The sequence below is a fragment of the Melanaphis sacchari genome, unplaced genomic scaffold (genome assembly GCF_002803265.2).
Source record: "Melanaphis sacchari strain LSU unplaced genomic scaffold, SCAv2.0 Contig48_pilon_pilon, whole genome shotgun sequence".
Classification (NCBI taxonomy): Eukaryota; Metazoa; Arthropoda; class Insecta; order Hemiptera; family Aphididae; genus Melanaphis; species Melanaphis sacchari.
The window spans coordinates 2,931,269-2,958,614 of NW_020271327.1; the positions used below are offsets into that span (position 1 = coordinate 2,931,269).

General features: G+C 24.4%; 1 protein-coding gene across 2 annotated transcripts in view; it reads right to left on the reverse strand.

The window, feature by feature from the left end:
• LOC112598600 (sodium channel protein 60E-like) overlaps window positions 1–27,346 on the reverse strand; it is a 112,974-nt gene that overhangs the window by 32,728 nt on the left and 52,900 nt on the right. For both annotated transcript variants that reach the window (XM_025345131.1, XM_025345129.1), the window contains 12 exons: window positions 25,959–26,130; window positions 22,573–22,650; window positions 21,827–21,968; window positions 19,117–19,251; window positions 12,944–13,505; window positions 9,795–9,982; window positions 8,081–8,207; window positions 5,958–6,163; window positions 5,077–5,247; window positions 2,011–2,204; window positions 1,084–1,189; window positions 715–840 (listed from right to left, as the gene is read on the reverse strand). In XM_025345131.1, coding sequence (XP_025200916.1) covers window positions 715–840; window positions 1,084–1,189; window positions 2,011–2,204; window positions 5,077–5,247; window positions 5,958–6,163; window positions 8,081–8,207; window positions 9,795–9,982; window positions 12,944–13,505; window positions 19,117–19,251; window positions 21,827–21,968; window positions 22,573–22,650; window positions 25,959–26,130 — 2,207 coding nt within the window. The remainder of the gene's footprint in view (window positions 1–714; window positions 841–1,083; window positions 1,190–2,010; window positions 2,205–5,076; window positions 5,248–5,957; window positions 6,164–8,080; window positions 8,208–9,794; window positions 9,983–12,943; window positions 13,506–19,116; window positions 19,252–21,826; window positions 21,969–22,572; window positions 22,651–25,958; window positions 26,131–27,346) is intronic.

Below are 27,346 nucleotides of genomic sequence, written 5' to 3' on the forward strand. Positions count from 1 at the left end.
TACAGCATTATAAAATAGCGCAAAGAAAATTTATATTTATAGATATTTTTTGTATTCAACTTTTTGGATAGGTATATAATATACCTAAAAAAGTGCAAAAAAACTTTTATTTTTAATTCGTGTTAGATGTGCACGATGAAAAATATTTCATACGTCAATCATTATTCAGTAAATGAAACTGTGTGCGAATAAAATAAAGGTATAGTAAAATTGTACCCCATATCATTAGTGTGCTCGAGTGTCAAAGCGTGTTGAGTTTTAAGAACAAACGTGAGGCTAACATTTTTTTGTCCTAAAAATTAAAATAGATTTTGGTCCATTTTTTCATTTTTTTTTTTTTTTTTTTTTTGCTGTTTTCATTGCGAGAGCGTTTAATTTATTTTTTTGTGTAAGTTAAAAGGCAATTGTGTACCTGCACAGCAAAACGTGTAGAAAAGCCAAAGAAAAACATGTATATTGTTTATCTATATACCTCATAATCTACGAGAGATACAATTGTATCTTTTGGGATATTTGACAAAGAAATTGAGGACCTTCTTGATGAATTTTGAATTCTACACTTTTGGCAAATGTTACTGATTACTCTAACATGATGGGCCCATCTTTCTCTGTAATGAACCATTTCTTCGTCTACTTCTTGTTGACCTTGCTAAATTATACGCAACGACATAGGTTTTTTTTTTATTGTTTTATATATACAATTCGATATCTTACCTCTTTTTTCGATTTTAATTCTTCAGAATTGAAACTATTGAGTAACAACGCCAAAAATAGGTTAAGAACCATGAAGTTACCCATCACCAGTGCGGGCAAAAATATTGCGAAGCATATACCGAAACCCTAAAGAAAGTCATTAAAAGTAATTTTAGCTATATACTTTTTACATTATATCTTTAAGTAATTAATCTCCAGAAAAGCTCAAGTATAATACTTTACAACTAAAAAACGGTCTTGATGTTTGTTTTAGATTATTTTATATTATCACATAATTGTAAATAAAAATGTCAACTTAAAATTAAATTGAACTGTAGTAAATTTTTAAATCATGATTCTGGAGAATTTTAATTAAGTATAATAACATACCTCTTTCTCTTCGGCTTTCATACAATCCCACAATGGTTCAATCCATTCACCACATAGAATTCGAAAAATCATCATGAACGAGTGGAAAAAATCTGAAAAATTCCATCTACAAAAGCAACCAAATAAAGCAATTTTTAATATTGATTTTTATATGAAATTTCTAATTTTAAAGTACGTATTATACATCACTATAAATATTTAAAAAAATAATCTAATGTTAAGTACTTCGGTCTGTTAACAATATATTTTATGATTATGCTTCCTTAATTAGCTTAATACTAAGATAATTTTTTTTATTTTATATACTTTTTTCTTGACAACTTTCTAAATTATAATAATATTAATAACGAACAGGGAATTAGTATAATATTCTCAAATATTTGTCACGAACACATTATTTTACGAAGGATTTGTCCTAATAGTAAGCAGATAATTAACTGACAAATATCTTATATTTTATAACTTTAATAATATTACTGACAAAATTGACAAGTAACATAATCACTCAAACCTTACAATTTCGTTTAATTTTCTTACAATATTTAATCTTGTCGAAGTTGTAATAATAAACCACTCAATATATCTTATGGCAGTAACGATTATTCAAATTATTCGGCAGAATTAATAATATTTTTAAGCTTAAACATAATTTTGTAAATTTATCCACTTGATAATTGCGTATATTTGCACGATTTGATATGTTATACCATACCATAACATAAAAATTGAATTTGGAATCAATTGATATTATATTATTACATATATTTTGCTTAACAAGTATATAATGTATGGAACATGTGTGAGTAAGTCACGTGATCAATGAATATATGTATAATTTAATTTTCTAACTTAATAATTTAATTTCTACACTATGCTATCTACATTAAATAACATTGAAATTAAACAAGTTAAGTATGTATTTATTACCTCGGCACTGGATCTGGATCAAATTTTTCTGGCATATATTCTTTTGAGAATAGCTGCATGCCGATGACAGCGAATATATATATAATGATGATTAGAACAAATGTAAGGTTACCGAGAGCTCCGATTGTTGATATAATGATGCTCAATAGTACTTTCATGGTTGTCCACGATTGAGCCAATTTTAAAACTCGAAGCTAGTGTAAAAAATAAAAAAAAAAATTATAACGACTATATAATTAATAAAAACGCACTGTAATAATGTATGTAAGACGGTAAATCAGTTAAGTCACCAATGTTCCAGCAGCCATGCTTCATTTCACTCAATTACGACAGAAGTTAATGTCCCATACAGTCGGGCATTTTTCGAACGGATCACAATATTACTTGGCACTGGTTTCAGTGCCCGAATTTATAAAAATAAGATTCTGTAGCACTGTATTGTATTACTGTATATTATGTTGCGTAACGTAGCGAAAAGGCATAGGGTTATATCGTGCGACCTACTATATTATGAAAATTTCATTTTCTCGCAGACGAGTACAGCGTCCGCTGCATATGCATTAGTTTATATTATAACATCATATAGGTACACGTATTATTATTTTTAAACTTTGTGTTGCAATCGTGTATTGCACATTAATATCAATTAAATACGGTGGTACGTTTTTTTAACGCCCCGTCCTCACACTCAGACATGTACACACAAATAATATGCAGTCGAATAAATAATAGCGCAACAGCGTGGGCGACAAAACAATAAACGTCCTAAACGGCTGCACCGGTACATTCGGTTAAATAATATAAGTTATAACTACCTACTGCAGTTTTGGTGAAAACGAAACGATACCATAACCGGAAAATGTTTAATGGTTTTTAACCTGCCGCTTTTCGTTATAGGTCTGACATATTTTAACCCGGCACTTTGCATAATATAACGGTAGGTGGCTTATGTCTTATAAAGCTATTCGGAAAACATGGATGCAGTTTATTACACCCTTACTTCGTCCCTCATCGCCGCTATTCGTTTCTCCTAAAAACCCAAATAGTACGGCCGACGCAATTTACGGTCTGCCAAGCGCATTCTCGAAACATAACTCATAGGGTCATCACTTATAAGGAATACCACAGTTGAATGATATGTACGAGATGGCCAGTCAATTACCATTTCTAATAGACAAAAGGCCAATGTTCCGAGCATATGAAACATCTCATCTATATTTTATATAGTTTTGGAAATGTAGTACAATTCGAGTACTGGACCATTGATTTTTAATATTGGAGAGAGACTTTGTAAGCTATAATACAGATGTGCTTCACTGATTTTTGCGGATAGGAAACACTATTTATGCGATTTGTTTTTTTTTTTTTTTTATGTAATAACATTTAATTTTCATAATGAAAAGTGCATCATTAATTCATAATAAATCATAAGCAAAATATTTTTCTCTATATTTTATGCGGATAAACAATATTTCATTTTAATTACAATTTTAGTCTATTACAAATTTCACTGAAATACCATATAACTACAAAATACATACGACTATAAATTGTTCAAAAAAATAATACATTTGATTCAGAAAAAATAATTGCTCATCTATCATTCCTCAGATCAATTAAAGAAGTGTGATGTAGTTTGAAAGTTATGTAACTCATATTTATTATATAATTTAATTTGTTTTGTAGAGCCTGTGAGATATTATAAGAATATATGAGGTGATGTAATATTGAAATATGTTTTGTTAAAATAAAAATATTTTAAATAAATGTAATTTTTATTTAATATAATTTATTTTTTGTTAATAATATTATACCATATAGTAGTTTTTACTATAATAATACAATATAAATACTAAAGAAATAATATCTGATTGTTAATGCTAAATTAAATTATCAATTACAATAATTTCTTAAGATATTTAATTGTGAATAAATACAACATCATAACATTACAATATACGTATAAAATATACATTGATAAAGTTTTATTATTTTTTTACTATTGTTTTAGCATCAACACGAAGTATATTAGCTTCACTATTATATAATAATTTAATGTTTTAATTTTTTTTTAGTGTTTATATTGTATTATTTTGGTATAGCTATTACATAATTTAAAATTATTTATAAAAATAAGTATGATAAATACAATTACATGTATGTATCTTCAATATTTGTATTTGAACAAAACATATCATGTATCTTATACATTTTTTATTGTAATCATTTTTTAAAATTATTTGTCAGATAAATAAAGTGAATCAAATTAAATTTTTATAAAACAAAAATTGTTTTTATCTTTTTAATAATCTGAGCGCAAAAAATCAGAAAATTTATTTTTTGAAATCAAATTAATATATTTATTTTTTTTTTAACTCTCTTGAAAAAAAATCTGTAATTTTGTATTTAAATATACTCTACTGCAATCACTATTCTGTGACTTTCACGATGTATACTCGTAAATTTTAATAATAATTAATGCCTGAGGTTGAAATGTTAATATTGATATATAAATATCTAAATAAATGCATGCACTTTATTTTAAAAAAACAATAATGTACCTATTTTTTGTTAAAATGTTTGTACTTAATTTAAAAAAAATTAAAAACAAACGGTTGAGCTACTCTAACAAATTTTTAACGGTATTGTTATGTTATATACGTGTATTTGTGAAACCACTCTGTATTTCTACGGATTTACGAGTCTGTAGATTATTAAAAAAACAAATAATAATCCCATAGCAAATAAGCGAAACTTTTTCATCGTTTGTGATACAAGACACTTCTGTTGAACTTTCATTTAATGTCAGTTTGAAAAAATTCTCTTCTTGAATTAAATATTAAAAAAAAAAAAATAAATAAATAAATAATAAAATATGCTTTATAAATATAAATTATACATATATCTTTATTCATTGTATTTATTTAATAATAAATAAACACAATCATCAAGTTTATTGCAGTTAATGTATTGAATTGTTTTTACCCGAAATTTCACATAAATTAATATGTGTAGTTATTATAAAGTATAATTATTATCTAATTAACTTAAATAAAATGTTCTTACCAGTCTCAGACAGCGAAGAACTGATAAACCATCGATCATTTCAAATGATAAATCTAATAAGCTAGCTGTCACAATTATCATGTCAAATATATTCCAACCACAATTGAAAAATTCATTACTCAAAGCAATTAACTTGAATAGACATTCCACAGTAAAAATAGTTGTGAAAACCTGAAAAGATAAAATTGATTGCCATAAGCATTAACAGAATAAAAAATTATAAGAAATCGACTACTAAAATTGTTGTTTGCATTTAACTCAACTTTAATCTTAATAAGCTAAACCTGGATTTTATGTAGGTTGAATAAATCTGATACAATTATTTGGGAGAAATAGTTATGGAAATTGTTTAAAATGTTGATGTTAAATAAAATAATTTATTATACAGAGAAGTTTGAGAAACTTGGACGATACTGATGATGTTGACTAAAACTCTCACAGAGTTATGAGTCCATTGATGATTATAACGAAAAGATGATAAAATAAAATAATTATATCTTTTTAAAAATATTTAATTTAAATGTCAAAAACTGTTAGAAAATATGTTTGATATAATAAAATATTATGTTGTTTACTCATTTATATTAAATGGTATATTTTATACAGTTATTACTTTTTATATGCTAATTGAACAAAAATTATATTAAAATCAAATCAGCTAGAAATGATTATGGTAGCTTACTGATCTGCTGTTAGTACAGATTGAAAATAAATAAATGGATTTATAAATAGAGTATAAAAAGAATAATTGTTTACTCGCTAACTTTTTGTCGGCAAAATAAAAAACCAGTATTGAATTATTTCATTTCACATATTAATTTTTATTTTTATCGATACGGTAATTAGAGGCATAATGTTTAATTCAAATATTGAATAATTACCTTGTTTCCAACGTCCAAAATGTTACGTACATTTTGTGACATCCCATGATGTTCAATAGCCAGCACTATTGTATTGCATATGATACATGCCATTATAAACAACTCAAATAATGGATCTCTGACCACTTTATGCAGGCAGTTTTGTACTCTCAGCCATGTTTGGTAGTCAATGCAATTTCTGTTGCAATTCAAACAGTTTCGATCGTCTGATAACAATAATAATACATCAATAAATTATCATTGCTGTGATTATACCGCAGAGTTGCAAATATTCATATATGCCATAACATTTCGTTGTGTTCAACAAGAATAATAGATATTTGGAACTTCTTTCAATAAATTATATTCAACGAATAATTATATATTATAACTAAATGTGATTATTGATCGGAATTTGAAAAGAAAATCGTTAGAGAAAAGTATTATTATTTAAATTATAAAACTAAAATTATAGATTAGCATTTGGTAAATCTAAATTCCATGGTTAAAAAAAAGGGATATAAAATGTAAGAATTGCTTGAGCAGTTGTACCTTTAACTCTTAGAAATAATTATAGTATTCCATGTTACAATTACTGTTATGTATTTTGTTATGTATAAAACGTACATGTTAACCTTTTAGCCATTTTTTTGGTCAAATTAATTACATTTAAATTTTAAAGTTAATTTAAAAAAAAACATGCATGAAAAAGGAAAATAATACTTATAATTAAATTAATTGATATATAAATGGTACACAGTATCAAATGAGAATATGAATTCTACCATTATAACTTATTTATATATATATATTTTATATCACTAAATAAAATGGTAACAATTAAATTAAACTAAAATAACAGAGAAAGGTACATAAAATTACTATAATATATTGTACACAGTTTTTGAATAGTTTTACTTGGTTAATATTGAAAATAAATTTTCAAGACAATATAATAAATATATAGCCATAAAGGTATGTACTATATTATACAATTCATACATAAATGTCACTTAAACACCATACAACAGTGATTTTTATTAGATGAAAATATGAAAAAAATAAATTAATATTTTAATTTTAAATTACATTGCTTAAAAGTGTGTTAAATTTTGAGTTAAAAACTATAATCAGACTAAACAAAACCATTGGATTATTGTAATTTTTTAATATTAATAGAAAATATTATTTTTTTATTAGATCATAGGATTGTGAACTTACATTATATAAGTAACCGATTTAAAAAAAATGATATTTTGTTTTATTGAAGCTATAACTTATGCTTAAAGTTTAAAATAAACTATTGAAATTAAATGTTAATAATTTAAGATCAATATAAATATTATAAGTTAAAAGTTTTTTAATGTATTATATAAAGTGCGATAGAACAAAATAAAAATTTTTTTATCAAATAATGATTAAGATCAAGAATAACTGATTATATATATTATTACATTTTCAGAAATTCCTTTAATTTCTGACAAAAAAAAAAAAAAAAATTTAAACTATTTATTATTTTTCTATTCATAAAATTTAAATAATTAAAAGATATATCTATAATATTAAACATTTAATGATGTAAGACATATTAAAAGCGTTAAATATAATATAAGTTGAAAGATATTATCTTATTTATTCAAATTAAATTCAACAAATATACTCGAGTAAACGATACTTATTATAACTGAGAGTTAAATAAATATTTGTGATTAACGCCATAGAGATACAAGTTAATGATACTAGATAATAGTGAATAAACACGATCATTTAAACTAAACGTTTATTATAGACTATGTTGTGTTTAACTGATTATAATAATTATATTTTAGAAGACTTGTCTTTAAAAACCACCAGAGATCATCAAAAAATTATATTTATTTATTTTTTTAGTACAATATATGTATACTTTTATAAATTCTAATTTTTAATGATAGCTGTGAAAAAAATCGTCCATGTAATTCGAATTTATTATTTTTAATAAATTTATCATAAATGGTCAAGTAATACAAAACATTATATCATTATTATCACGAGTTTATTGTTGATAGTTCAGCAAACAGAACTTACGCAGACTACTATTTTCTAAGGAATTACAGTTTTAGAGGCGATGCAGGGAGTTAATAGTGTTATTAATGTACACATACCAATAACAACCACCTGAGACACGTACTCGGCCTCGCCGTTGCGGCCAAATGGTTTTGTTTTCAGCCCATTGCATTTGATCACTTTAATGCTTTTTGATACAGCTAAACCATTATCGTTGGTGGAATTCTAGAAAGAATATTTTACATTCTCATAAAAATTTAGAGAGAACAAAAGTTTTTAATTTAGAGTAAATAAATTGAAATACACTGCAAGATCGTCGTTAGACACAAAGAATAATTAATTTAAAATAACTACATACTACATAATCATTGATCAATATTTTATAATTTAAAAGAAAACTTAACATAAGATTAAAGCTTTACTGTTAAATATATTTGCATTTGATTTTTGGACAACGGGAATGAGTATACGTTGACATCACAAAATGTATTTATTATTTTCAAATTTATTTTTTACTAAGAATAGTTCATCATATAATATATATATATTTTTTTTTGATGATTTTATAAAAATACATAATAAATAAAAAGGTGTACTATAATAAAATTAATAGGGATAAATTATTTGTGCATTATAAATTAGATAAACTACAATATTTTAATGGACCATTAACGATTAAATTTCACATTAAATTCAAAAACATTATTTGTATATCCTTAAAAATTACACCAAATTAAGTTAGTTTTGCATTTTTGTTTATATTTTATATAAAAAACAAAGTTTAAATTGATAATTTGTAAATTATTAAATTATTACTGTTTTCTCAAATAATAAATTGTATAAATAATGTGCTCATAAAATTAGAATTAAAAAAAAAATCAATAAGAAAAATACTCAAATATAATTTTGAGCATTTCATAGTTTGAAATTTTAATTAAATTAATTTTCAAGGTAAAAAAAAAAAATTCTAATTTTATTAAATATTAATATTACATGATATATCTATATGCATATATTATTTTATAATACTTAAAACAATAATATTAAATAATTAGTTTTTAAAGTTTTCAAAGGAGGTTCCCCGAGTGTTTTTTAATGTTCTGAGTGCGTCCAAAATAATGTGTCACCCGAGTGGATCCCAAGAAAAAATGGTTATATTTTTGACATCGCCCTAGTGCGTCCCAGTTCATTTAGAGTTAACCGTAGTATATTATAAGGAGTTGAACTGGTTTATACCTCAAAAATATTTGTTAATTCTTATTTATGATAATATCTGTTACTTTAGCTTACACTCTTGATTTTAGGTGGGCATACTAATTATTTTAATGGTTTTTATTTTTAGAAATATTTTTTTTTTAAGTATTTATTTATGTATATATGCTGATGTTTAAATATAAATTCTTTTGACCAAATTTAGTTTTGGTATTTTATTATTTTGAAATTGATTGTCTTCAATTAATGAAATTTTCTAGCATGGGGCTGAAGACTGGACCGAGGACGCACTCAGGCTATAAAAAAGATAACAATTAAAAACCGGACGCACTCGGGATATCCTAGTTTTAATAAGGACTATTATCTATAGCCATATAAGCATATAACATATATTTTATTGTATTATTTATAAATTTATTTATTTATTGTATATTGTTATTATATATATAATATATATATATATATATATATTTTTACAACTAACATTTTAAAAGACAGTTATTCTACAAAATCATATTAAATTTTCTTTGATATCGATTTACGCATTTATTGACCTCAGTAATTGGGAACTTTTTTTTAATTACTCCCAATAGAGGTTACCTGTGGTAACTGATGGTATCCGCATTGCTGTGGCTGTGGTGAAGTGTGATGGGATTGTGATTGTGACGTCGCTTCCCCGTCATCATGATCATCTACTACACCTGAGTCATCCAGTGATGAATCCCTGTTGTTTCCTTCACTGGTATTCGCACTGCCCTGTCTATTACCTAGTAACCACCGTTCTCGTCCTTGATTTAAAACAACATCAACAACATTTTCAAGAATCGATAAAATGAACATAATATTCTATATTTAATATCTAAATATTGAGAATATATATTTATATTTCTCAGTGTTATTTATAACAAAATCCAATAATGTACATTGTATACATTTATCATTATAAGTTAAAAAATCGACAAATATTAATTTAACAAATTTAAAAATGTATTAAAATTTGCATTTTTACAAAAAAATCATTGAAAATTTATCATTAAATTCACTGATAAAATGTTTACCTATCTAATTGTTTATCTATGTCGTTAAATTTTATGTTTAATGAAAATAGTTGCATGACATGTATTTATTTATAAATATGAAATATATGAATTTTATTAAGTTCAAATAATCATTATTTACCTGTCATCATAATAATATATTATATTCAAGAATCCATTTTAATTAATTTATATTTTTATCTTAAAGGTAAATTAAATTAAACTTTATAACAGAGAGTTATACGAAGTGTATTCCCTTTGATAGTAGTATATGAAGTGTTCAACAACATTTAATTTTTGTTATCTCTAAGTTTAATGACAAGAAAGAAAATATAATTTTTAATTTATTTAACTAAAATTAGCTTTTACGAGCCCGAAGTTGAAATTAAAACAGAAAATTCAATTTTTTCCTTATAAAATGTAAAAGCAGTATTTTTACATTTATTTGAAACTAAAGAATAACAATAATATTAATATTATTAGATTTACAACATTTTTCCCATTACATTATTTATATTTTAGTGATTTAAAAATATTTTTTTTGATAGGTTATTATTTTTATGTTGTTAAATAAACATTGATATTAAATCATATTTATTTTTTGAACATTTATTTTAACTTAATACAGTTTAAAAAATTTAAAGAAGATAGATAAGTTTTATTAAATTAAAATCGAGGTAAAAAGTACAGACAAGATACTGTGTTTAGCTATTAAAAATTTGTCTCAATTTGCTTATTTTAGTGTAAAACAAAGTGAATAGAACGATTTGAAATTATTAGTACTTGTAAAAAAAAAAAAAAGTAATCAGATATTTTAAAAATAGTTAAAATATAGTATTGTAATATCTTGAAATATTAAAAACAGGTAACTACTAATTTATGAACTAGAATTGATCTCAGATTTAAAGGGGTCGTTATTTTTGGTAGATATTGAGAAAAAGGGTGAACAAATATAACTGCCAAGCATCAATTTTTAATATTAGCCTTGACTATTTTTAGGTGAACCGATTTTTGTTCAAAAAATTGTTTCAACTGCAATGATTTATTATTGCTTTTAAGTATAATGACCTGAGTATCCCACTTCAGTATCCTATCTAATTCTGGAATCAGCACTTTTTTGTTTGTCTCATTCAAACTAAAAAGTGAATTACATTAGGAATGATGAAAGTTATAAAAATATGATTTAAAACTACAAAAAAGATGATTTGGTTTTAAGAAATTAAATTAATTTAATTATTCAATGAAATATTAAAAATTATAATATTTGTAAAGCTTCATATAGACTATGTGTTTGATCTTATTCCTTGTTGAAATTTAATTTGTAAGCATTCTATTTATTATGATTAATGATAAACGAACTTACTAATTATATATTATATTAATTTAAATAAGCCATTGAAATATTTTTTTAATACTCTTGTGGTTTTATTTTCTTTCCATTAAAATATCAAAGTAAATTTTTTTTAATTAAAAAAAAGTAATTTAAATATTATATTATAAGTTAATTAAATTTTTCAACTTAAAAAAAAATTCTTTACATATTGTTCTATATGAAATTTACTCAAAAATTTTTAATTATAAATAAATTATAAATACATTAACTAAAGAAAGTTTATTATGTTTATTTTAAAATTTGTATCCTCTAATAGTCTAATGGATCCATATTGGTGTATTTATAATATAATTTATCCCCTAGGTCTAAACAATTAAAACTGTCTATTTATTTTATTATATATTTAGTAAGAACATTTTTTATCACTTGATTAATTGTGATCATATCAACAATATAAATATTTGAATTTCTAAGGTTATAATTAGGTTTATTTATTCTATTAAATTTGAAATAAGCACTATGTTTTTAAATATATTTTACATCTTCCATTAATAGTACGTCTAAACTTAATCGATAAAGATTTTATTTGAAAATTAAAACATATCATTTATTATTAAATTTAAACATTAAAAATTATTTTCGATAAACGGATACAAATTTCAGAATATAATTTTGAATTTTAAAAATACTGAATATTACTTTTATCCAATTTTTATTGGTTTAAATTTGAGACTTATAGCAGATTATTTAATGAATTATAATTTATAAATTATAGTATACTATTATTACTCAAACAGTAAGTCAATATCATAAATTAAATTAAATTATTTTATTGATTCTGTAAACAGGCATACCATGGAATGGCGGATAGGTCCGTGGTAAAATGACTTAAAACTAGTCTAAATATTATGAAAGTTGTATTGTTTATGGAAAATAATATGACTTGATCATAAAAAATTAAAAGTTGAATATAATTAATATTTTTTGAATTACAGCAATTATTTTATCCGATTTCATTGAAATTTTAATCTTAAATATAAAAATTATGTTTTAAAATTGTTAAATCACTATAAGGAATACATTTAATATTGTTTAATTTTTTTCAAGCATTTTTATTCACAAAAAATTTTACTCCTTGATACTTAAGATAGTTTTTGATTTTAAAATGGGTTGATCAGAATTGAAATATCCGATCCGAATCATAGATGACAGAAATATAAAAATAACTTAGGATTAAATGACAGTTTAGTAACTAGGAATCGGGTTTATTAGCCATACAGGGTTATGATTAACCAATTAAACGGTAGAAAATAAAATGGAAAAACGAGTTTTAAGTAATAGTATCAATATTTGCAGTTGACGTGTTACGTGTCACTTACCTTGTGGAGCTACAAGAGCGCACGGTCGCAGACTGTCACCAGCCACGTGAGGTTTTGCAGCAGTTGGAGTAGCGGAAGTGACGGGCGGTGGTTCCGGTTGCGGCGGTGGCGTGACCGGTTGTGCCGGTGGATCGGGCGATCTCGACGGTTTTCGGTGAGGCGTTGATGAACGACTGCCCGAATCTTCACCGTCTTCACAGTCACCCGACGCCACTGTCACTGCCGTCGCGTCAGCTTCCGATACTACCGTTGCCGCCGTTGCCACTGTTTCCACTTCCGGTTCTGCGGCATCCGTCACTCCGACCACGGTGCCGTTATTTCGGTCGTCCGTAGTGTTCTGCTGTTGTTGTTCCGATTGATGTGATCGTTGTTGAGACGGCGTCCGACGTCTTCGTGACTTTTTCCGTTTGCGCGTTACCGAAGACAGTAGTACACCTTTTCGGCCGTCTACTTTCTTCTTTTCCCGATTCTGTCTGTCTTGCAGTTGCTTGACCGGGATACGGCTCGGGTCGAAACTGAACGTCGATTCGTCCCGGTAGTCCGTCAAGTCTTTTCGCCTCTCCTGTGACACATCCAAAAAATCGTATGCGTTTTAATAATTATATCGTTTTTCCTACTTATTAAGAAAAAAACTGTGGTAGACGTTTGTAAAGTTCACAATAGTTTAATTACATAATAATTTCAATATTTTTACCTAGTCGCGTACCAGCAAGATATCACACGTGTAGTACGTAAGTCAAATTATTATTACACAGTAAAATATGTTGTATGGAATTCTGCGCCTATAAGTGTTACAATATACAAGTATTTTCAGTTTGCTTTTGAGGATATTGTTCGGTTGTACAATTTAAACCACCGAATATATATATATATATATATATTTGTGTATATTTTTTTTAAATTGCTTTTCCTATATATTAGTTTAGTTGTGAAACTAAATATTAAAAGCTGTTATTCTACAAATGTGAGCAGGAAGTTATATCATTACCACTTTGAGTATGAAAAATGGTTAGATGCGTTAATGTAACTCTAGAATAATGTTATTTCTTTATTACATAAGTAATCATAACCAGGCTCGAAGTTGTAGCACTAAAAATGTTAATTTTTAGCTCTTGAATATCCACTTAAAAAATTCAAAATATGCGCTATAAAAAGCTCTAGAAATCAAAAAATATGCATGTAACTTGAAAAAATTATAAATTTATTAAAAAAAAAATAAATGTTATTTTACAATTTTATAATTTACAGTTAAAAGTAAAAAAAAAAAAAAATCAAGAATTCAAATATTTTTAAAAATATAACTAAGTAAATCATTATTTTTCACAAATTGTAAATATTTTATATATTATATTAAATTTACCCCAAATAGCACTAAAAACAGTAAATTAGCAAATAGCAATAAAAACCGTAAATATGCAAGAAATAGCAAAATAAAATTTCGTGTATGACATCAGAGAAGTGTGAAACATATTGTATCTTGTTTTGGATGTTATAGGGCGAACAAAGAAAAATATACATTTGCTACAACTTACGAGCCTTGGTCATAACTAAGGCTAGAGATTTCATGCTTTAATAAACCTCAAAATATGCATGTATAAATGCCCTTAAAAATTATCATATATGCTCTAAAAATATGAAAAAATTCTAAAATATGCTCTTGAAAATATCTTATTTGTCATTTAAAACCCAAAAATTATTAATTTATTTAATATTAAATAAATGGTTTTTAACTTAATTTTCTCAATAAAAAAATTGTACCTAGTCAAGTTATACTAAATATACGCTAGACCAAATCTACAAAGGGGGTGTAGAATAGAAGAGGTTGAGAACCACTGCGCTAGACGAAAACAAATACAATACTAACAGATGGGTTGACATCATCTGAATGTATTTAGCGTATTCCTTATCGACCGACTTGATGTTTTTTACAACACACAAATAATTGGGAAAACCACAATAGATAGATTATTTAATCGTTTATATTTAATAATTTTAATCTATTTTTTTTTCGATTTCTAGAAAGTTATTATTAAATATTATTCTCTGTCACATATTGTTTAAATTTTTTTTTTTTTAACAAAATATATACTTAAAATACAAATATAACAAAATATACACTTAAAAGGTAAAAAAAGAGCTGTATATGTAAAATATTCGAAATAAAAATGAACGCTTTAGATTTCTAGTACCACGAAATAAATTTATATTTATTTAACAATGTTTTGAATGATTATTAAATACATATAAATTCCTATAAGTCTCTATATCGGAGTCATGACTCATGAATGTTAAAATAATTTTGCAGTTATTACTTAATAAGACCATAAATTACGTATAATTTATAATTGATATACTATACATATTATAATAGATATAATATATATTACACATTTTTTTTATACTTAATATTTGGTTTATAATATTAATAATACTTATGACAACATTTTAGAATTTACAATTTAGTTTAATCAGCTAATTAATAGAACTTAGTTATTAAAAGAAATATGTAAGCTATGTAAACAAATTATTAACATTTACTAACAAATTTAACATTATAAGACTAATATTATACCAGCAATAAAAAAAAAAAAGTTTATTTTATGAGAAATGATACCAATATCAACCACCAGAAAACAAAAACCTCGCTTCCTCTTTTCTTTGAAAATTGTTAAGACAATCAGCAAAAATACTAGCTTTTTCTGTGAAATGAGCCCACCGTCAATTACAAAATATATACAATAATATGCAAACGACTGAGTCGTAAACTCTACAACATATCAAACCAAAAACGTCAACAACCATCGCCATTCATTTTCACCACCAATCCTAAATATCATAATCAACAATCCGAACTACTAAAACCCGATAAAACCATGTCTGTATGCAAATGTAACTGTGGTTGTAACAAACAATGATATAATATCATTTCTTTAACTTTTAGGTGAATTAAAATCCATTTTAAATCCCTTTATTTCCTTTCAAGCGAAGGAGAAAAACTAAATTTTAACTAATAATATCATATAAAATTCGATCCACTTCTTAACATGGTGTTGTGACCAACACCGATCGTATAGCTCGCACTACTTCTTGTCATTAACTTTCATCAACGGATAAACAAAATCCTTCGTTTCTTTAAGATTGCTTATGCAATTTATAATATTTTACGTAATCATATCTCATTGTACATTAACCTAAAAATCATTTGTGTTTATTATAAAGGGCAATTTAAATTGTAGAAATATTAATTAAAAACACAACTTTTTACATTATTAAAAAACTTTAAAATACAAATTTATATTTATGAAATTATATTCATATAATTTTGATATAATTATATGTATTAGTTAATACTAGTTAAATTGGTAATGCATTAGGAAAATATGATACTTTTTACCTTTAAGAGCTTATACAATTTCTAACAACGAGGTGAACATCCACCATCATAAAACTACGTATAAATAATTAATATTATACATATATTATTATATTTAATATTAGCTCTATTAATTTATGGTCTACTTTTCATATAGTTATAAACATAACTAAGCAACATAAGCTCATATAATCTTAAGTAAATCAATAATGATCATTAAAAAAAAAAAAAAAAAATATCTGCAAAAATGTATTGTACGATGTATAACAGTATAAAGGAATCTTAAAAAGAATGGAATCTATTTTGCATGAGAAATCGTGTTATGATCTCTACAACTATTAACTATATATTTATAGAGCAGAAAATACATGTAAATACACTTAAAGTCTGAAACTTGACACAGATAACTACTTTACAGATATTATATTATAACCAAGTCATAATGGATTGTATTGAGTTATTTCTTAACATGATATCAGTTCATGCATCAAATAAAAATATATAATTTTGTACCTTTTATAGACTTAAACTGTTATAATATTATAATTTATTTTATAATTAAAATAAATTAGTTATTTTAAAATTATCGAATTAGGCAATAACGTTAGTTTTTTATTTTTATTCCTACGAGAATTCTATAAATTAATATATAATAATAAATATATTTTACGATTTCATTATTTTATTTTTTACTGTACTACACTCAAAAATATTTGAGAAAGAACTCAAACACATTTACTTAAGATTCAGCGCTACCTATACATATTTTTTTTACTACTATGCAGGATAGTACTTTTCTTATTAATATTTCATACTCTATAAAATTAATTATTCATCGTGGTCACAATTTATGTGTATACATATTTATATATGCTTCACATCAAGTTTATACTAGAATGATTTATGTACAGACTAATTTCAGTAACTTGACAGGTTAGTACCATCAACGTACACCACATAGTTTAACTGGACACAATAATATGTTGAACAAGTGTTTGCTGAAAACTAATTTGGAATGACATAGTTTATAACAATATAGCCACTGAACTGAACTCATAACTGCAAAAGATTTGTAGGAAATTATTAAAGTTACTCAATTTTCTGTGTTGTAATCACATTTTTTTAGAATTTTGAATTACCAATGTCTGCAAAAGATAGTGTACAAAAACTTTATAATTAAATAAAATGTTAAATCTAATAATCATTGACTAAATCTAAGAATAATTTAAATAATAATAAAATACTTTATAAAAAAGTTGTGATTAAAATGCAAACATTTTTTAATCTTAAAATGTTATTGAAATATAATGTTCATAATTTATTTCAATGAATATTAACTTAAATAAAAAGTGTTTAAAAAAGTGTATAAATAGGTACTTACTAAAAAAATAATACAGGTCTAAATTGTAACATGTTACTTAATATAATATTTTTATAATTATAAACCAATTTTAAATTAATTTAAATTACACACGATTTACTTCCAATACGATATCAATAATTTAAAAATCAATAAATCGTATTTATAATATTTATTATACTAATTTTCATAATAAATCAGTAAAATATGTTTTGAATAAAAAACCAATAAAATATTAGTAAATAATTTGTTTAAAATGATTAAATTTACATTTAACTAGTATCAAAATAACTATTTCTTTATATCACCAAGTACTAAAAATGTGAATATTATATTTTATATTGAACTACAACAATGATTGTCTAGCTTTCACTTTAGTTAAATTATAGTGAAATATGTATCATAACCTTAGTTTCTATTAATACTAATATATTAAACTAAATATACAGTTTACAAGTTTTTCTCAGTTATGGAACCAATGCTTAAGCTTAAAAGTAAATTAATATTTAAATTATCGATTTAGTATTATTATCAAAGGAAATTTAAGCACTGAAGGGTAAATCTAATATAGAAAGCAATTATGTAGGAAAAAATAAATAACTATATGCACAGACTATATAATGTCGAGTATTAAACTCTGATTATAACATGAACAATAATTTTTCAGGCTATCTTCTATAGTTGTTTTATGTGTAGTAACTTAAAAAATTCAATAAGTTTCATAAATAAATTATTTTTTAGTATACATTAATTTCTAGTTCATTAAAAAATGAAGTTTAGTGAATGTATGCCAGCAATATAAAATGTAATAGAAACTAAAGATATTTTATACTATTATATACAATAGTTATGTAAGCAATAACTCAAAGTTAAAGAGAAACTTAAACCACTAAAAAAGTTCAAATATAGTTTTGATGATATATTCTTGTTGTGGATTTAAAAAGCAAAAACTATAGCGGGCAAGTCGAGTTTGTAACGAGATATTTTTTTGTAAGTTCATATATTTTTCATACTACGGCGCTTCGTGTAGGCATTTGTGCTACACCAAGGCTTAGTTTTGTATACTTTTGCCTTACTTATACACTGCTTGACAACGAGGATTAAAAACACCAGTGCCGTACTAGCGAATAATAAAAAAAAAAATAATAAGAAAACAAGAACAGGAAAATGTGTGAATTTTTTTTGCAACTTAATATTTCAATTTTTTCTGGCATTGCCTGAAGCGGTAGCAGTGTATTTATTTTTGATATACATATTTCAGACTCATACAACGATCGTAAAATCAAAATCATGGTGTACATCACTACACAGAGTACCCATCATCGTCAGAATAGTTTACAATTTTTTTTTTATAATATTTTATGCTTCAATAAAGATTATGTATAAAAAATAATAATAATAATAATAATAATAAGAATAATAAAAACGCCATAATCTTACCTCTTGCGTGATTTCCGCTTCTTCTTCGTAGCTCAGGGCAACGACAGCCAACATCAGATTGATCAGGTAGAACGAGCCGAAGAACACCACTACCGTGAAAAATATGACACTCATCGGGCCACACGTCGCCAACACCTAAAACAACCGGTATACACACACTTGAATCGATGGAGTGTCGATGCGATGGCGAAACAAATCCCTTTTCAGAAAAGTTTTTATGGACGTGGTATTTTATATTATAAAAGCGTCGCGTGACCTGAATAACGCGTAGCGGAAGTCGGTACAGTGTTATGCGTTAGCCTCGGGAAACGGCAAACGACTTCACTACTGCTGTTTGTATTTTGATGTATTAAAAGCAGTCGGTAATATTAATACTCCGCCTTAAATACATTTTAAATGCACGGTTTGAATTTATATTTTGTACGCGTCACAGATAATCAGAATTATTTCATGGTGATTATTGTTGTAGTTCGCATTGCATTGGCAGGCAACAACAAACAGGAATACATAAATTTCAGTAAATAGAGTTTTAATACTTAACATATGTATATTATATTATGATATGATATATTTTTGTTTGTATTTAATAATAAAAATTTGTTTTTAAAATGTTTGAGTAATTAAAGATGTAATAATTGAAATAATACTAAATGCTGAATATCATAATTAATATATAATTTACTATATTATGAGACCTAAAAATGTATATATTCTATGTGTGTTGATTTTGAAATTTTTATAAAACGTATTTTGATGTTAGAAAATTTATAATTTAATACCACTTTCAAATCATAATAAAATTAGATAGATTTCTTATTATAATAAATTTATAAGCTATAATTCGATAAAATTTTGATTGAATTTTTAAGATAGTCAATATTTAATAATTTATTATTAATTTTATTTTAAAAAGTTCTTCATACATAATATTTTTTAATATGAATAATGAAAGTTAGAACCTTTATAGGTGAATGATATGAATGATATAATATAGAATCTTTTTAAGGGGAAAAAATAGATGCACACATCATTTTCATAGAACCTTTTTAGTACGAAAGAATAATAATTTCGTTAGTTAAAACATTTTTTTAGTTATCATTTGAAAAAAAATTATTTTTGTATTTAAGCTATCTACTATGAGTTATGAACCTTTTCATCTTGCGTTTCTCAAAGAATAATGGAGGAAAAAATACATTTAAGGGCTTCAAAAATTGGAAAAATTTAGCTCTATTTATAATACGAGTAATTAGCTAAAAAATAATTTTATGAAAGTCACATCTTTGCTCCTTTTTGGTGTTAGAGTAAGTTATATATGATTTATTATTGTTAACTAAATACAAATTTAATTTACTCCGACTTTGAGTACTCGAAGAAATATTGTATTTTTTGAGTTCTTTCTTTTATTCTTAAAAAAAAAAAAAAAATGTTAAACTGTAAATTAAATTGATTAAATAGTATATAATAAAGAAATACATTTTATAAAATCAATTAAAATTTTAAATACTTTCATAGAAATACTCATAAATAATTTTCATAGTATATAATAAATTAAGATAAGTACCTATTTGAAGTTATTTAATTATCAATTAATTACTTGGATCAAATTAAGAACAATTATTAAAGATAATTTAACGAGAAAAAATGATTAGATTAGGTTGTTCTATTACAATATATGACCTGGTTTAGCCATATACTATTATTTGATCATTTTTATTATTATCTATAATAACGAAAAAAATCTTAAACTATGAATATTTTAAATAAAAACTATTCATTCCAATGATCAAAATTTAAAAAAAATAAGTAGCTTTTAAGACTATTATAAAATTCAATATTTATTGCTCAAACAAAGTCGTATTAAAGTTGTAATCATCAACTTGTTGAAACCTTCCGTGGTTATGTCCGAAAACTATATCTCGACAGACTTTATTGCGTAATAAACCATATATAATTCGTCTAGCCGAATCATTATAAAACGCGTTTGCCAAGACCTTTTTGATATGATTCCAGCTAGTTCATTGCCTTTTGTAAAAGACATGCATAATATATGTAGCTTTCTTGGAATATCCTCATTGTGAATTTATTACGGACTGTATACAAATAATAAGTGTATGTCAATATTTATTATGTTTTATTTTATATTTTATTCTTTACATTATTATAATATTTATCAAGTATTAAAATATGAATCGAAATTGTTTTTAAACACATACACTCATTTGTAAAAATCACCATCAAATAAGCATTCCTACATTATTTTATCATCTTTAAAATACGATAAGCTCAAACATTATGTTTATTTCAATTGTCTAATACTCTAACCTAATGTAACAAAGTTTTATTTTCGTACAAATACAATTTTTTATAGAAAGATTTTCCAAAATATTATCAAAATAATTTTTATGGCTATAAACTTTAAACTTACTTTAGTTTTAGTTATTATATTGATAAAGCTTATATGATTCCTCATAGTGGTTATTAAACATTGAGACTTTTTGTTTTAAGGTTTCAATAACTGTTAAAGGATTTTTTTAGAGAAAAAATGAAAACAACGGGAAACGGTAAGACGATTACGCGTAGAATGTGTATAATAAATAATACGTAATAAAACATGATGTATATACTACATAGGTATTAAAATGTACACCACTTATGTTGTTTTTAATTCAACTGAAAATATCAAAAGGTATTATTGTATAAAAGTACTTACAATGTTGTATACGTTTTCCCAATAGTCCAGTGTAATTAGCTGGAACGTAGTCAACATAGACCACAGAAAATTGTCGAAATTCGTGTAACCGTGATTGGGGTTAGGGCCAACACCAAGGCACACATAACCAACTGGGCAATGTCTGAAAACAACAGTAATAAGGAACTGCCAATAAACTTTACAATAAATTAACTCTTTAATATAATTCTACTAATGCACGCTATCCATTAAAATAAGTTTTACATTATTAAAAAGGTTTATCTAATAATTATATTTTATTATCATTAGATATTATAGATAGATATATAATATTGCAGTTATTATACTATTTGTGTCCATTGGCTTGTGTGAGTAATACACGTATTCAAATTGCATTTAATATTTGTACCACAATTCGATTGAATATATAATTTTGTAATCACAATTATAATATCTATGCATGTGTATTGATTGATTATTGACGTAATTGTTTATGTACATTTTATACATATTATTTTTGTGATTTTTACTTCGACTGTTGTTATTCTTTCTAATAAATTATTATGTGAATAATGCATAATGAAAATTTATGTTACTCAGAAAACGGAATTAGGCCCGGTGTACGTAAAAAAATCATGAACCAAAAAAACTTACCTCCACTATCTAATCATTCGACTTGAACGATTAGTTTTATAATAGCACATTAAAACCCCCCGAAGTGAAATTGCGTGTACGAATCTTTGAAATATTTAATTTGCTTTTCTCACCTCGCCCCAGTTACGTTGCCGCATAGCATTGGGTTACCTTCGTTGTCTGACAGCCAGTTTTGCTCTTTATTTATCCATCTGAAATACAAACAGTGTAAAGAAAGAGAAAATAAAAAATATGTACACGAAACACAGAAAATTGAAACCCCAGAGATTAAAAACCATAAATCGCCAAAGGTACATTTCGCAGTTTCTTGGTAGGCAAGTGTGGTATGCGGTGTATGCATAGTAGGTATACGAAAACGATACGCAAACAAAACGAATCGAGTTTATTAAATGGGTTAACCTGAAGGGAAAATAATGTGTAAATAATAGTAGAACAAATAAGGACATTGCGTTGGGCTGGCATTATCTACAGACGTATTAGTTTACTTAAGAACACTAAAGTTTCAAATAATATATTCAATAATATAATGTACGATAAGACTAATGCATATTTTACATTTAAATATTACAAATGTTTAAAGGAAAAAAGAATATTTTGTTTCTAATTAAAAATACGAATTTTAAATAAAATCAATTACATATGCATGGACGTCGTAGTAAACTAACTTTAAATAAATAACAATAGATTAATTTATTAATATTGCATATGTACGTCTCAAATAATGTGCAATAAATTAATAACTCAAATATTATGTTTTTGATTTAGATTTTATTTTGAATGCAAAACCAATACAATTTAAACCGAATCATTGGTAGTAAATTATAATATAATCTTGCGGTTAAAAAAAAAAAGACAAACATCAATATAATGGCGTAATAGTACAATAAGATGTTAACAATATATTATCTGTTCCCACGTCCTAAGCTGTTTTTTCAAGTTTTTTTTTATAAAACATGTGTGGAATAATGTACAAATGAAAATCGAACTTATAGACCCAAATGCCGATTTTCAACCTCTACTAGTTATGTAATGCACAACAGTGTTACAATGGTCTTCTTTTTATCCTATGGTTTCAGATTTATTTTGAGAACCTTTTGTGTAATGCAACATCTGGATCCAATTTATCTTCCACTATTGTATTGTTTTTATTCAATGTACTTATAAGGGTTTACAAGTATATGAATCTAATAGACGTGGGTGGTTCATTAAGTATGCTAGAGTTTATTGATGTAGGTTTCGCTATTACTCTGATGCAAATATCAATTAAATCTATTTAATAAAACACAACAGATACGTCGTATTAACGGATGTTCAAGATAAGCCACGACGGTCATAAATTTATAAAATAAAAATGAACTTATATGCATGTGTAATGTTCAAAATGTATTAATTATACAATGAATTTATATTTTAATAAATTATAATTAGATTATTTTTTTAATTGTGAACTAGAGAGATTTTCGAATTAATAATTATATTTGCCTGAAAAAATGTATTTTTATCCGCATTATTGTTCTTATTATACATCGATAACTCTTATACAAAATAATATTTATAACAATAAAATGATAAATTTTTTTATAATTTTAAGTTTAAATTAGAATATTAGTGTAGTGAAAAATATATTTATTTGTTACTAAAATCTTTTTTTTTTCTATAACGAAAATTGCGTAACTATTTTCCAAAAGTTGTGATAATGAAACCGATTTTCTGTTTCTAGTTTCAAACAAAATATTAAAACATTTTTATGAATTTTTCCCACTATTATACAATTATAAATGTAAAATGGCCTAGTATTTTTATTTTGTTTTGTGTAATGCAAAGGATTGTGATGACGATGCGAAATTAAAGAACAAAAAAAAAAAATAAATAAATAAATAAAACGAGCAAAAAAAAAATGTAATGGACACCCAGAGAAAAAAATCGCTATTGTCTGTTTCCTTAGTATTATGCCTTTTACTCATTCGGATGTTATTTATTTTCATTCTATTGTTGTGGACATATTTACAAAAACACTATATTTCACAGAATCTTATTTCTTTGAAATTTTCAATTGCACTGGATTTATGGCCTCTTAGATTCAAGAGTAACAACCGTAAACATATCCCATCATCAAAACATAAATGTAATAAAAGTTTAAAATAATCAACTATTCAATTTTATTTCCCATAATATCATACATTGTGCAAATTGCACATAATGTACATATGTATTATATGGTTGAAATAATAAGATAAATGGTTGATTCTATAAAGATACAACTTGAAACATTATAAATGTTGTTATATGATTACCTTGTTATAACATTAGGTAATGTTATTACTGTAAGGCTAGGATAGTAGAGTATTTCTTTTTAGGATTTACAGGATACAGCTTTTCAAGCACAAAATGTGATTTAATCATTTACAAGTTAAAATATATAGTTTTTATTTTGCATTATTTGTAATTTTTTTAATTTGAGGTCATTTTTATACTTTATTGAAATTTGGGTAATATTTTTATAATTTTTTAAATAGATTTGTTAAATAATAGTTATAAATTATTGTACAAACAAATAAAGATACAACATTAAAAGAAAATCATATTTTTTAAAAATATTTAATATTTTAAAATACCAATCGTTTGTATATAATATAAAATATACTCTTTCAACTAATCGAACAATAACCGATAATAATGTTTGATTACGTGTTATCTTAATCAATTTATTATTAAATTAAGGTTTAGTTTAAATTTGACAATATTATTTTATTTCAAAATATATTAGTTTCACAACAAATAACGCTGGCCATTATACCAGAAGATGAATTTATTTGTTTACTTAAAAATATAAATTATTATTCATTAATTTATTATATAATTATTTTTTACAAGTATTTTATGAGGTCATTTATTCTTATTGAGTCATTTTTTTGATCATCTTTTAGGTTTTTTAGGTTATTAAAATTCTAGCCCTAACTTATAAGGCATACCATATTTAGTTCAAAAACATTTATTATAATAATAAAAAAGTTTCCAATATATTTTTTTATCTATTCTAAATTCGAATTATTTTATATATGTATTTAATACGTTAAAAATCTCAATGAGTACTATTGAACTATAATAGTTTAATAACATAAATTTATAAATTTTCTAAAAAAAAGTTTTTTGAAAACGTTTATCATAAAAAATAGTCTTTTACACTTAAAATAAACAACTTATTAAATATTATTACTACAAAAATAATTTGGCAATCAGATGATTTGATAAATTTAATTTTTATAAAAAAAATAATAATTTTAACCTATAATGTATTAAAATAAAATATATTATTTTAAATTTGATTGCAAGTTTATTTGGAATATTATTCGACTCTCAATAATATTTTGTAGATAATAATGAATAATGTATGTAAATCAACGTTTTATAATCAATAGTACAAATATTGATAACAAAACTATTGTTCTAGTTGTTAAAGTTAAACATTTTTTTTATTCTGTATATTTATCAATCTTACTTTAGCCAATTCACGTTGCCTTCGTTAATCATAACACATTTATTCCGCAATTCACCCATGTATACTTGAAGCGCAAACAAAGCAAATACCATTAGACAAAATATGGTCAGTGTCATGACTTCAGCTAATTGGCGAAATGAGTGCAACAAGGCATTGATGATCGTCTTGAGACCTGTATAATAATACATAAAACGTCATAAATGATAAATCAGTAAATTATGGAATAACAATTAAGTTGTGAGGATTGGTTTATTTATCAAAATACCCGTATAATGTACACATAGTTAATATAAAACAACTAATCAACCAACGGTATTAATTAATTAATTAATTTATGCAAACCATTTGCATGTGTTTTGTTAATATTAAAATCTATTGAACTTACACACAATATTTTTTGAAATATTTAAGAATAAGTATAAACACAACATTGAAATAAAATATTTATTCAACTATAATTTGTATTTTAATTTAAAATTAATTACTTATTGAATAAATTATATTAAAAGGTTAGAAATACAATTTTTGCGATGCGATGGCTACAAAATTAATTTTTTTATATTATACATTGTATATTTTAAATAAATAAAAATACAATATTTTATAGAGTTATAATAACATATTTAAATAGTTTTTTATAACCATATAATAAAAGAATATTGTACCCATCATTTAGTGTTGTATTTTGAATTTTTGATAGCTACATATTATACAATAATTATAGTTTGACTATTTAATTAACAAAAATATCATACCTTCTGGATTTAATTCTCTAAATAAAGCTAAATTATTTATGTTTAAAAAAAACAAAAATCATTGTTTTTTTTTCTTTTGTCATCTGAATTTAATATTATACATTTCTTTTAAAAAACCCTTAAATTTTAAAGTAATTGTAATATTTATTTTTATTTTTTTTTCTAATAGAAGTTTTTCTTTTTAATAAGTCAAATCTTATACTTCGTAGTTTATTCAATGTCTTTTTCTATTAAATTAATAGTAAAATAAATAATATAAATATAATAAATAATAATAGCTCTATTGGGAATCGGAATAAACACTAAGTTAAAGACGCTTTATAAAAACTACATGTTCGTAAAATGATTCATGGGTTAATCATAAAATACAAAGTATATTTTTTTATTTGGGCCACGAGTAAAATAATTTCCAAGATACATAAACGAACAAATTTTATAATAATAAACATCATTAACACGACATTCAACAATACCAAGATATAATCATATCGTAAACGAAAAGTATTTATGAATGCTAAATATAATTTGTAGTATTCTGAATACAATCAATAAAAAATAATTTTCTAGATATGTCGGCAAAAGTTTCTACATCAAACAACTTAATTTTATTAACATTTATTGACTTCATTAGAT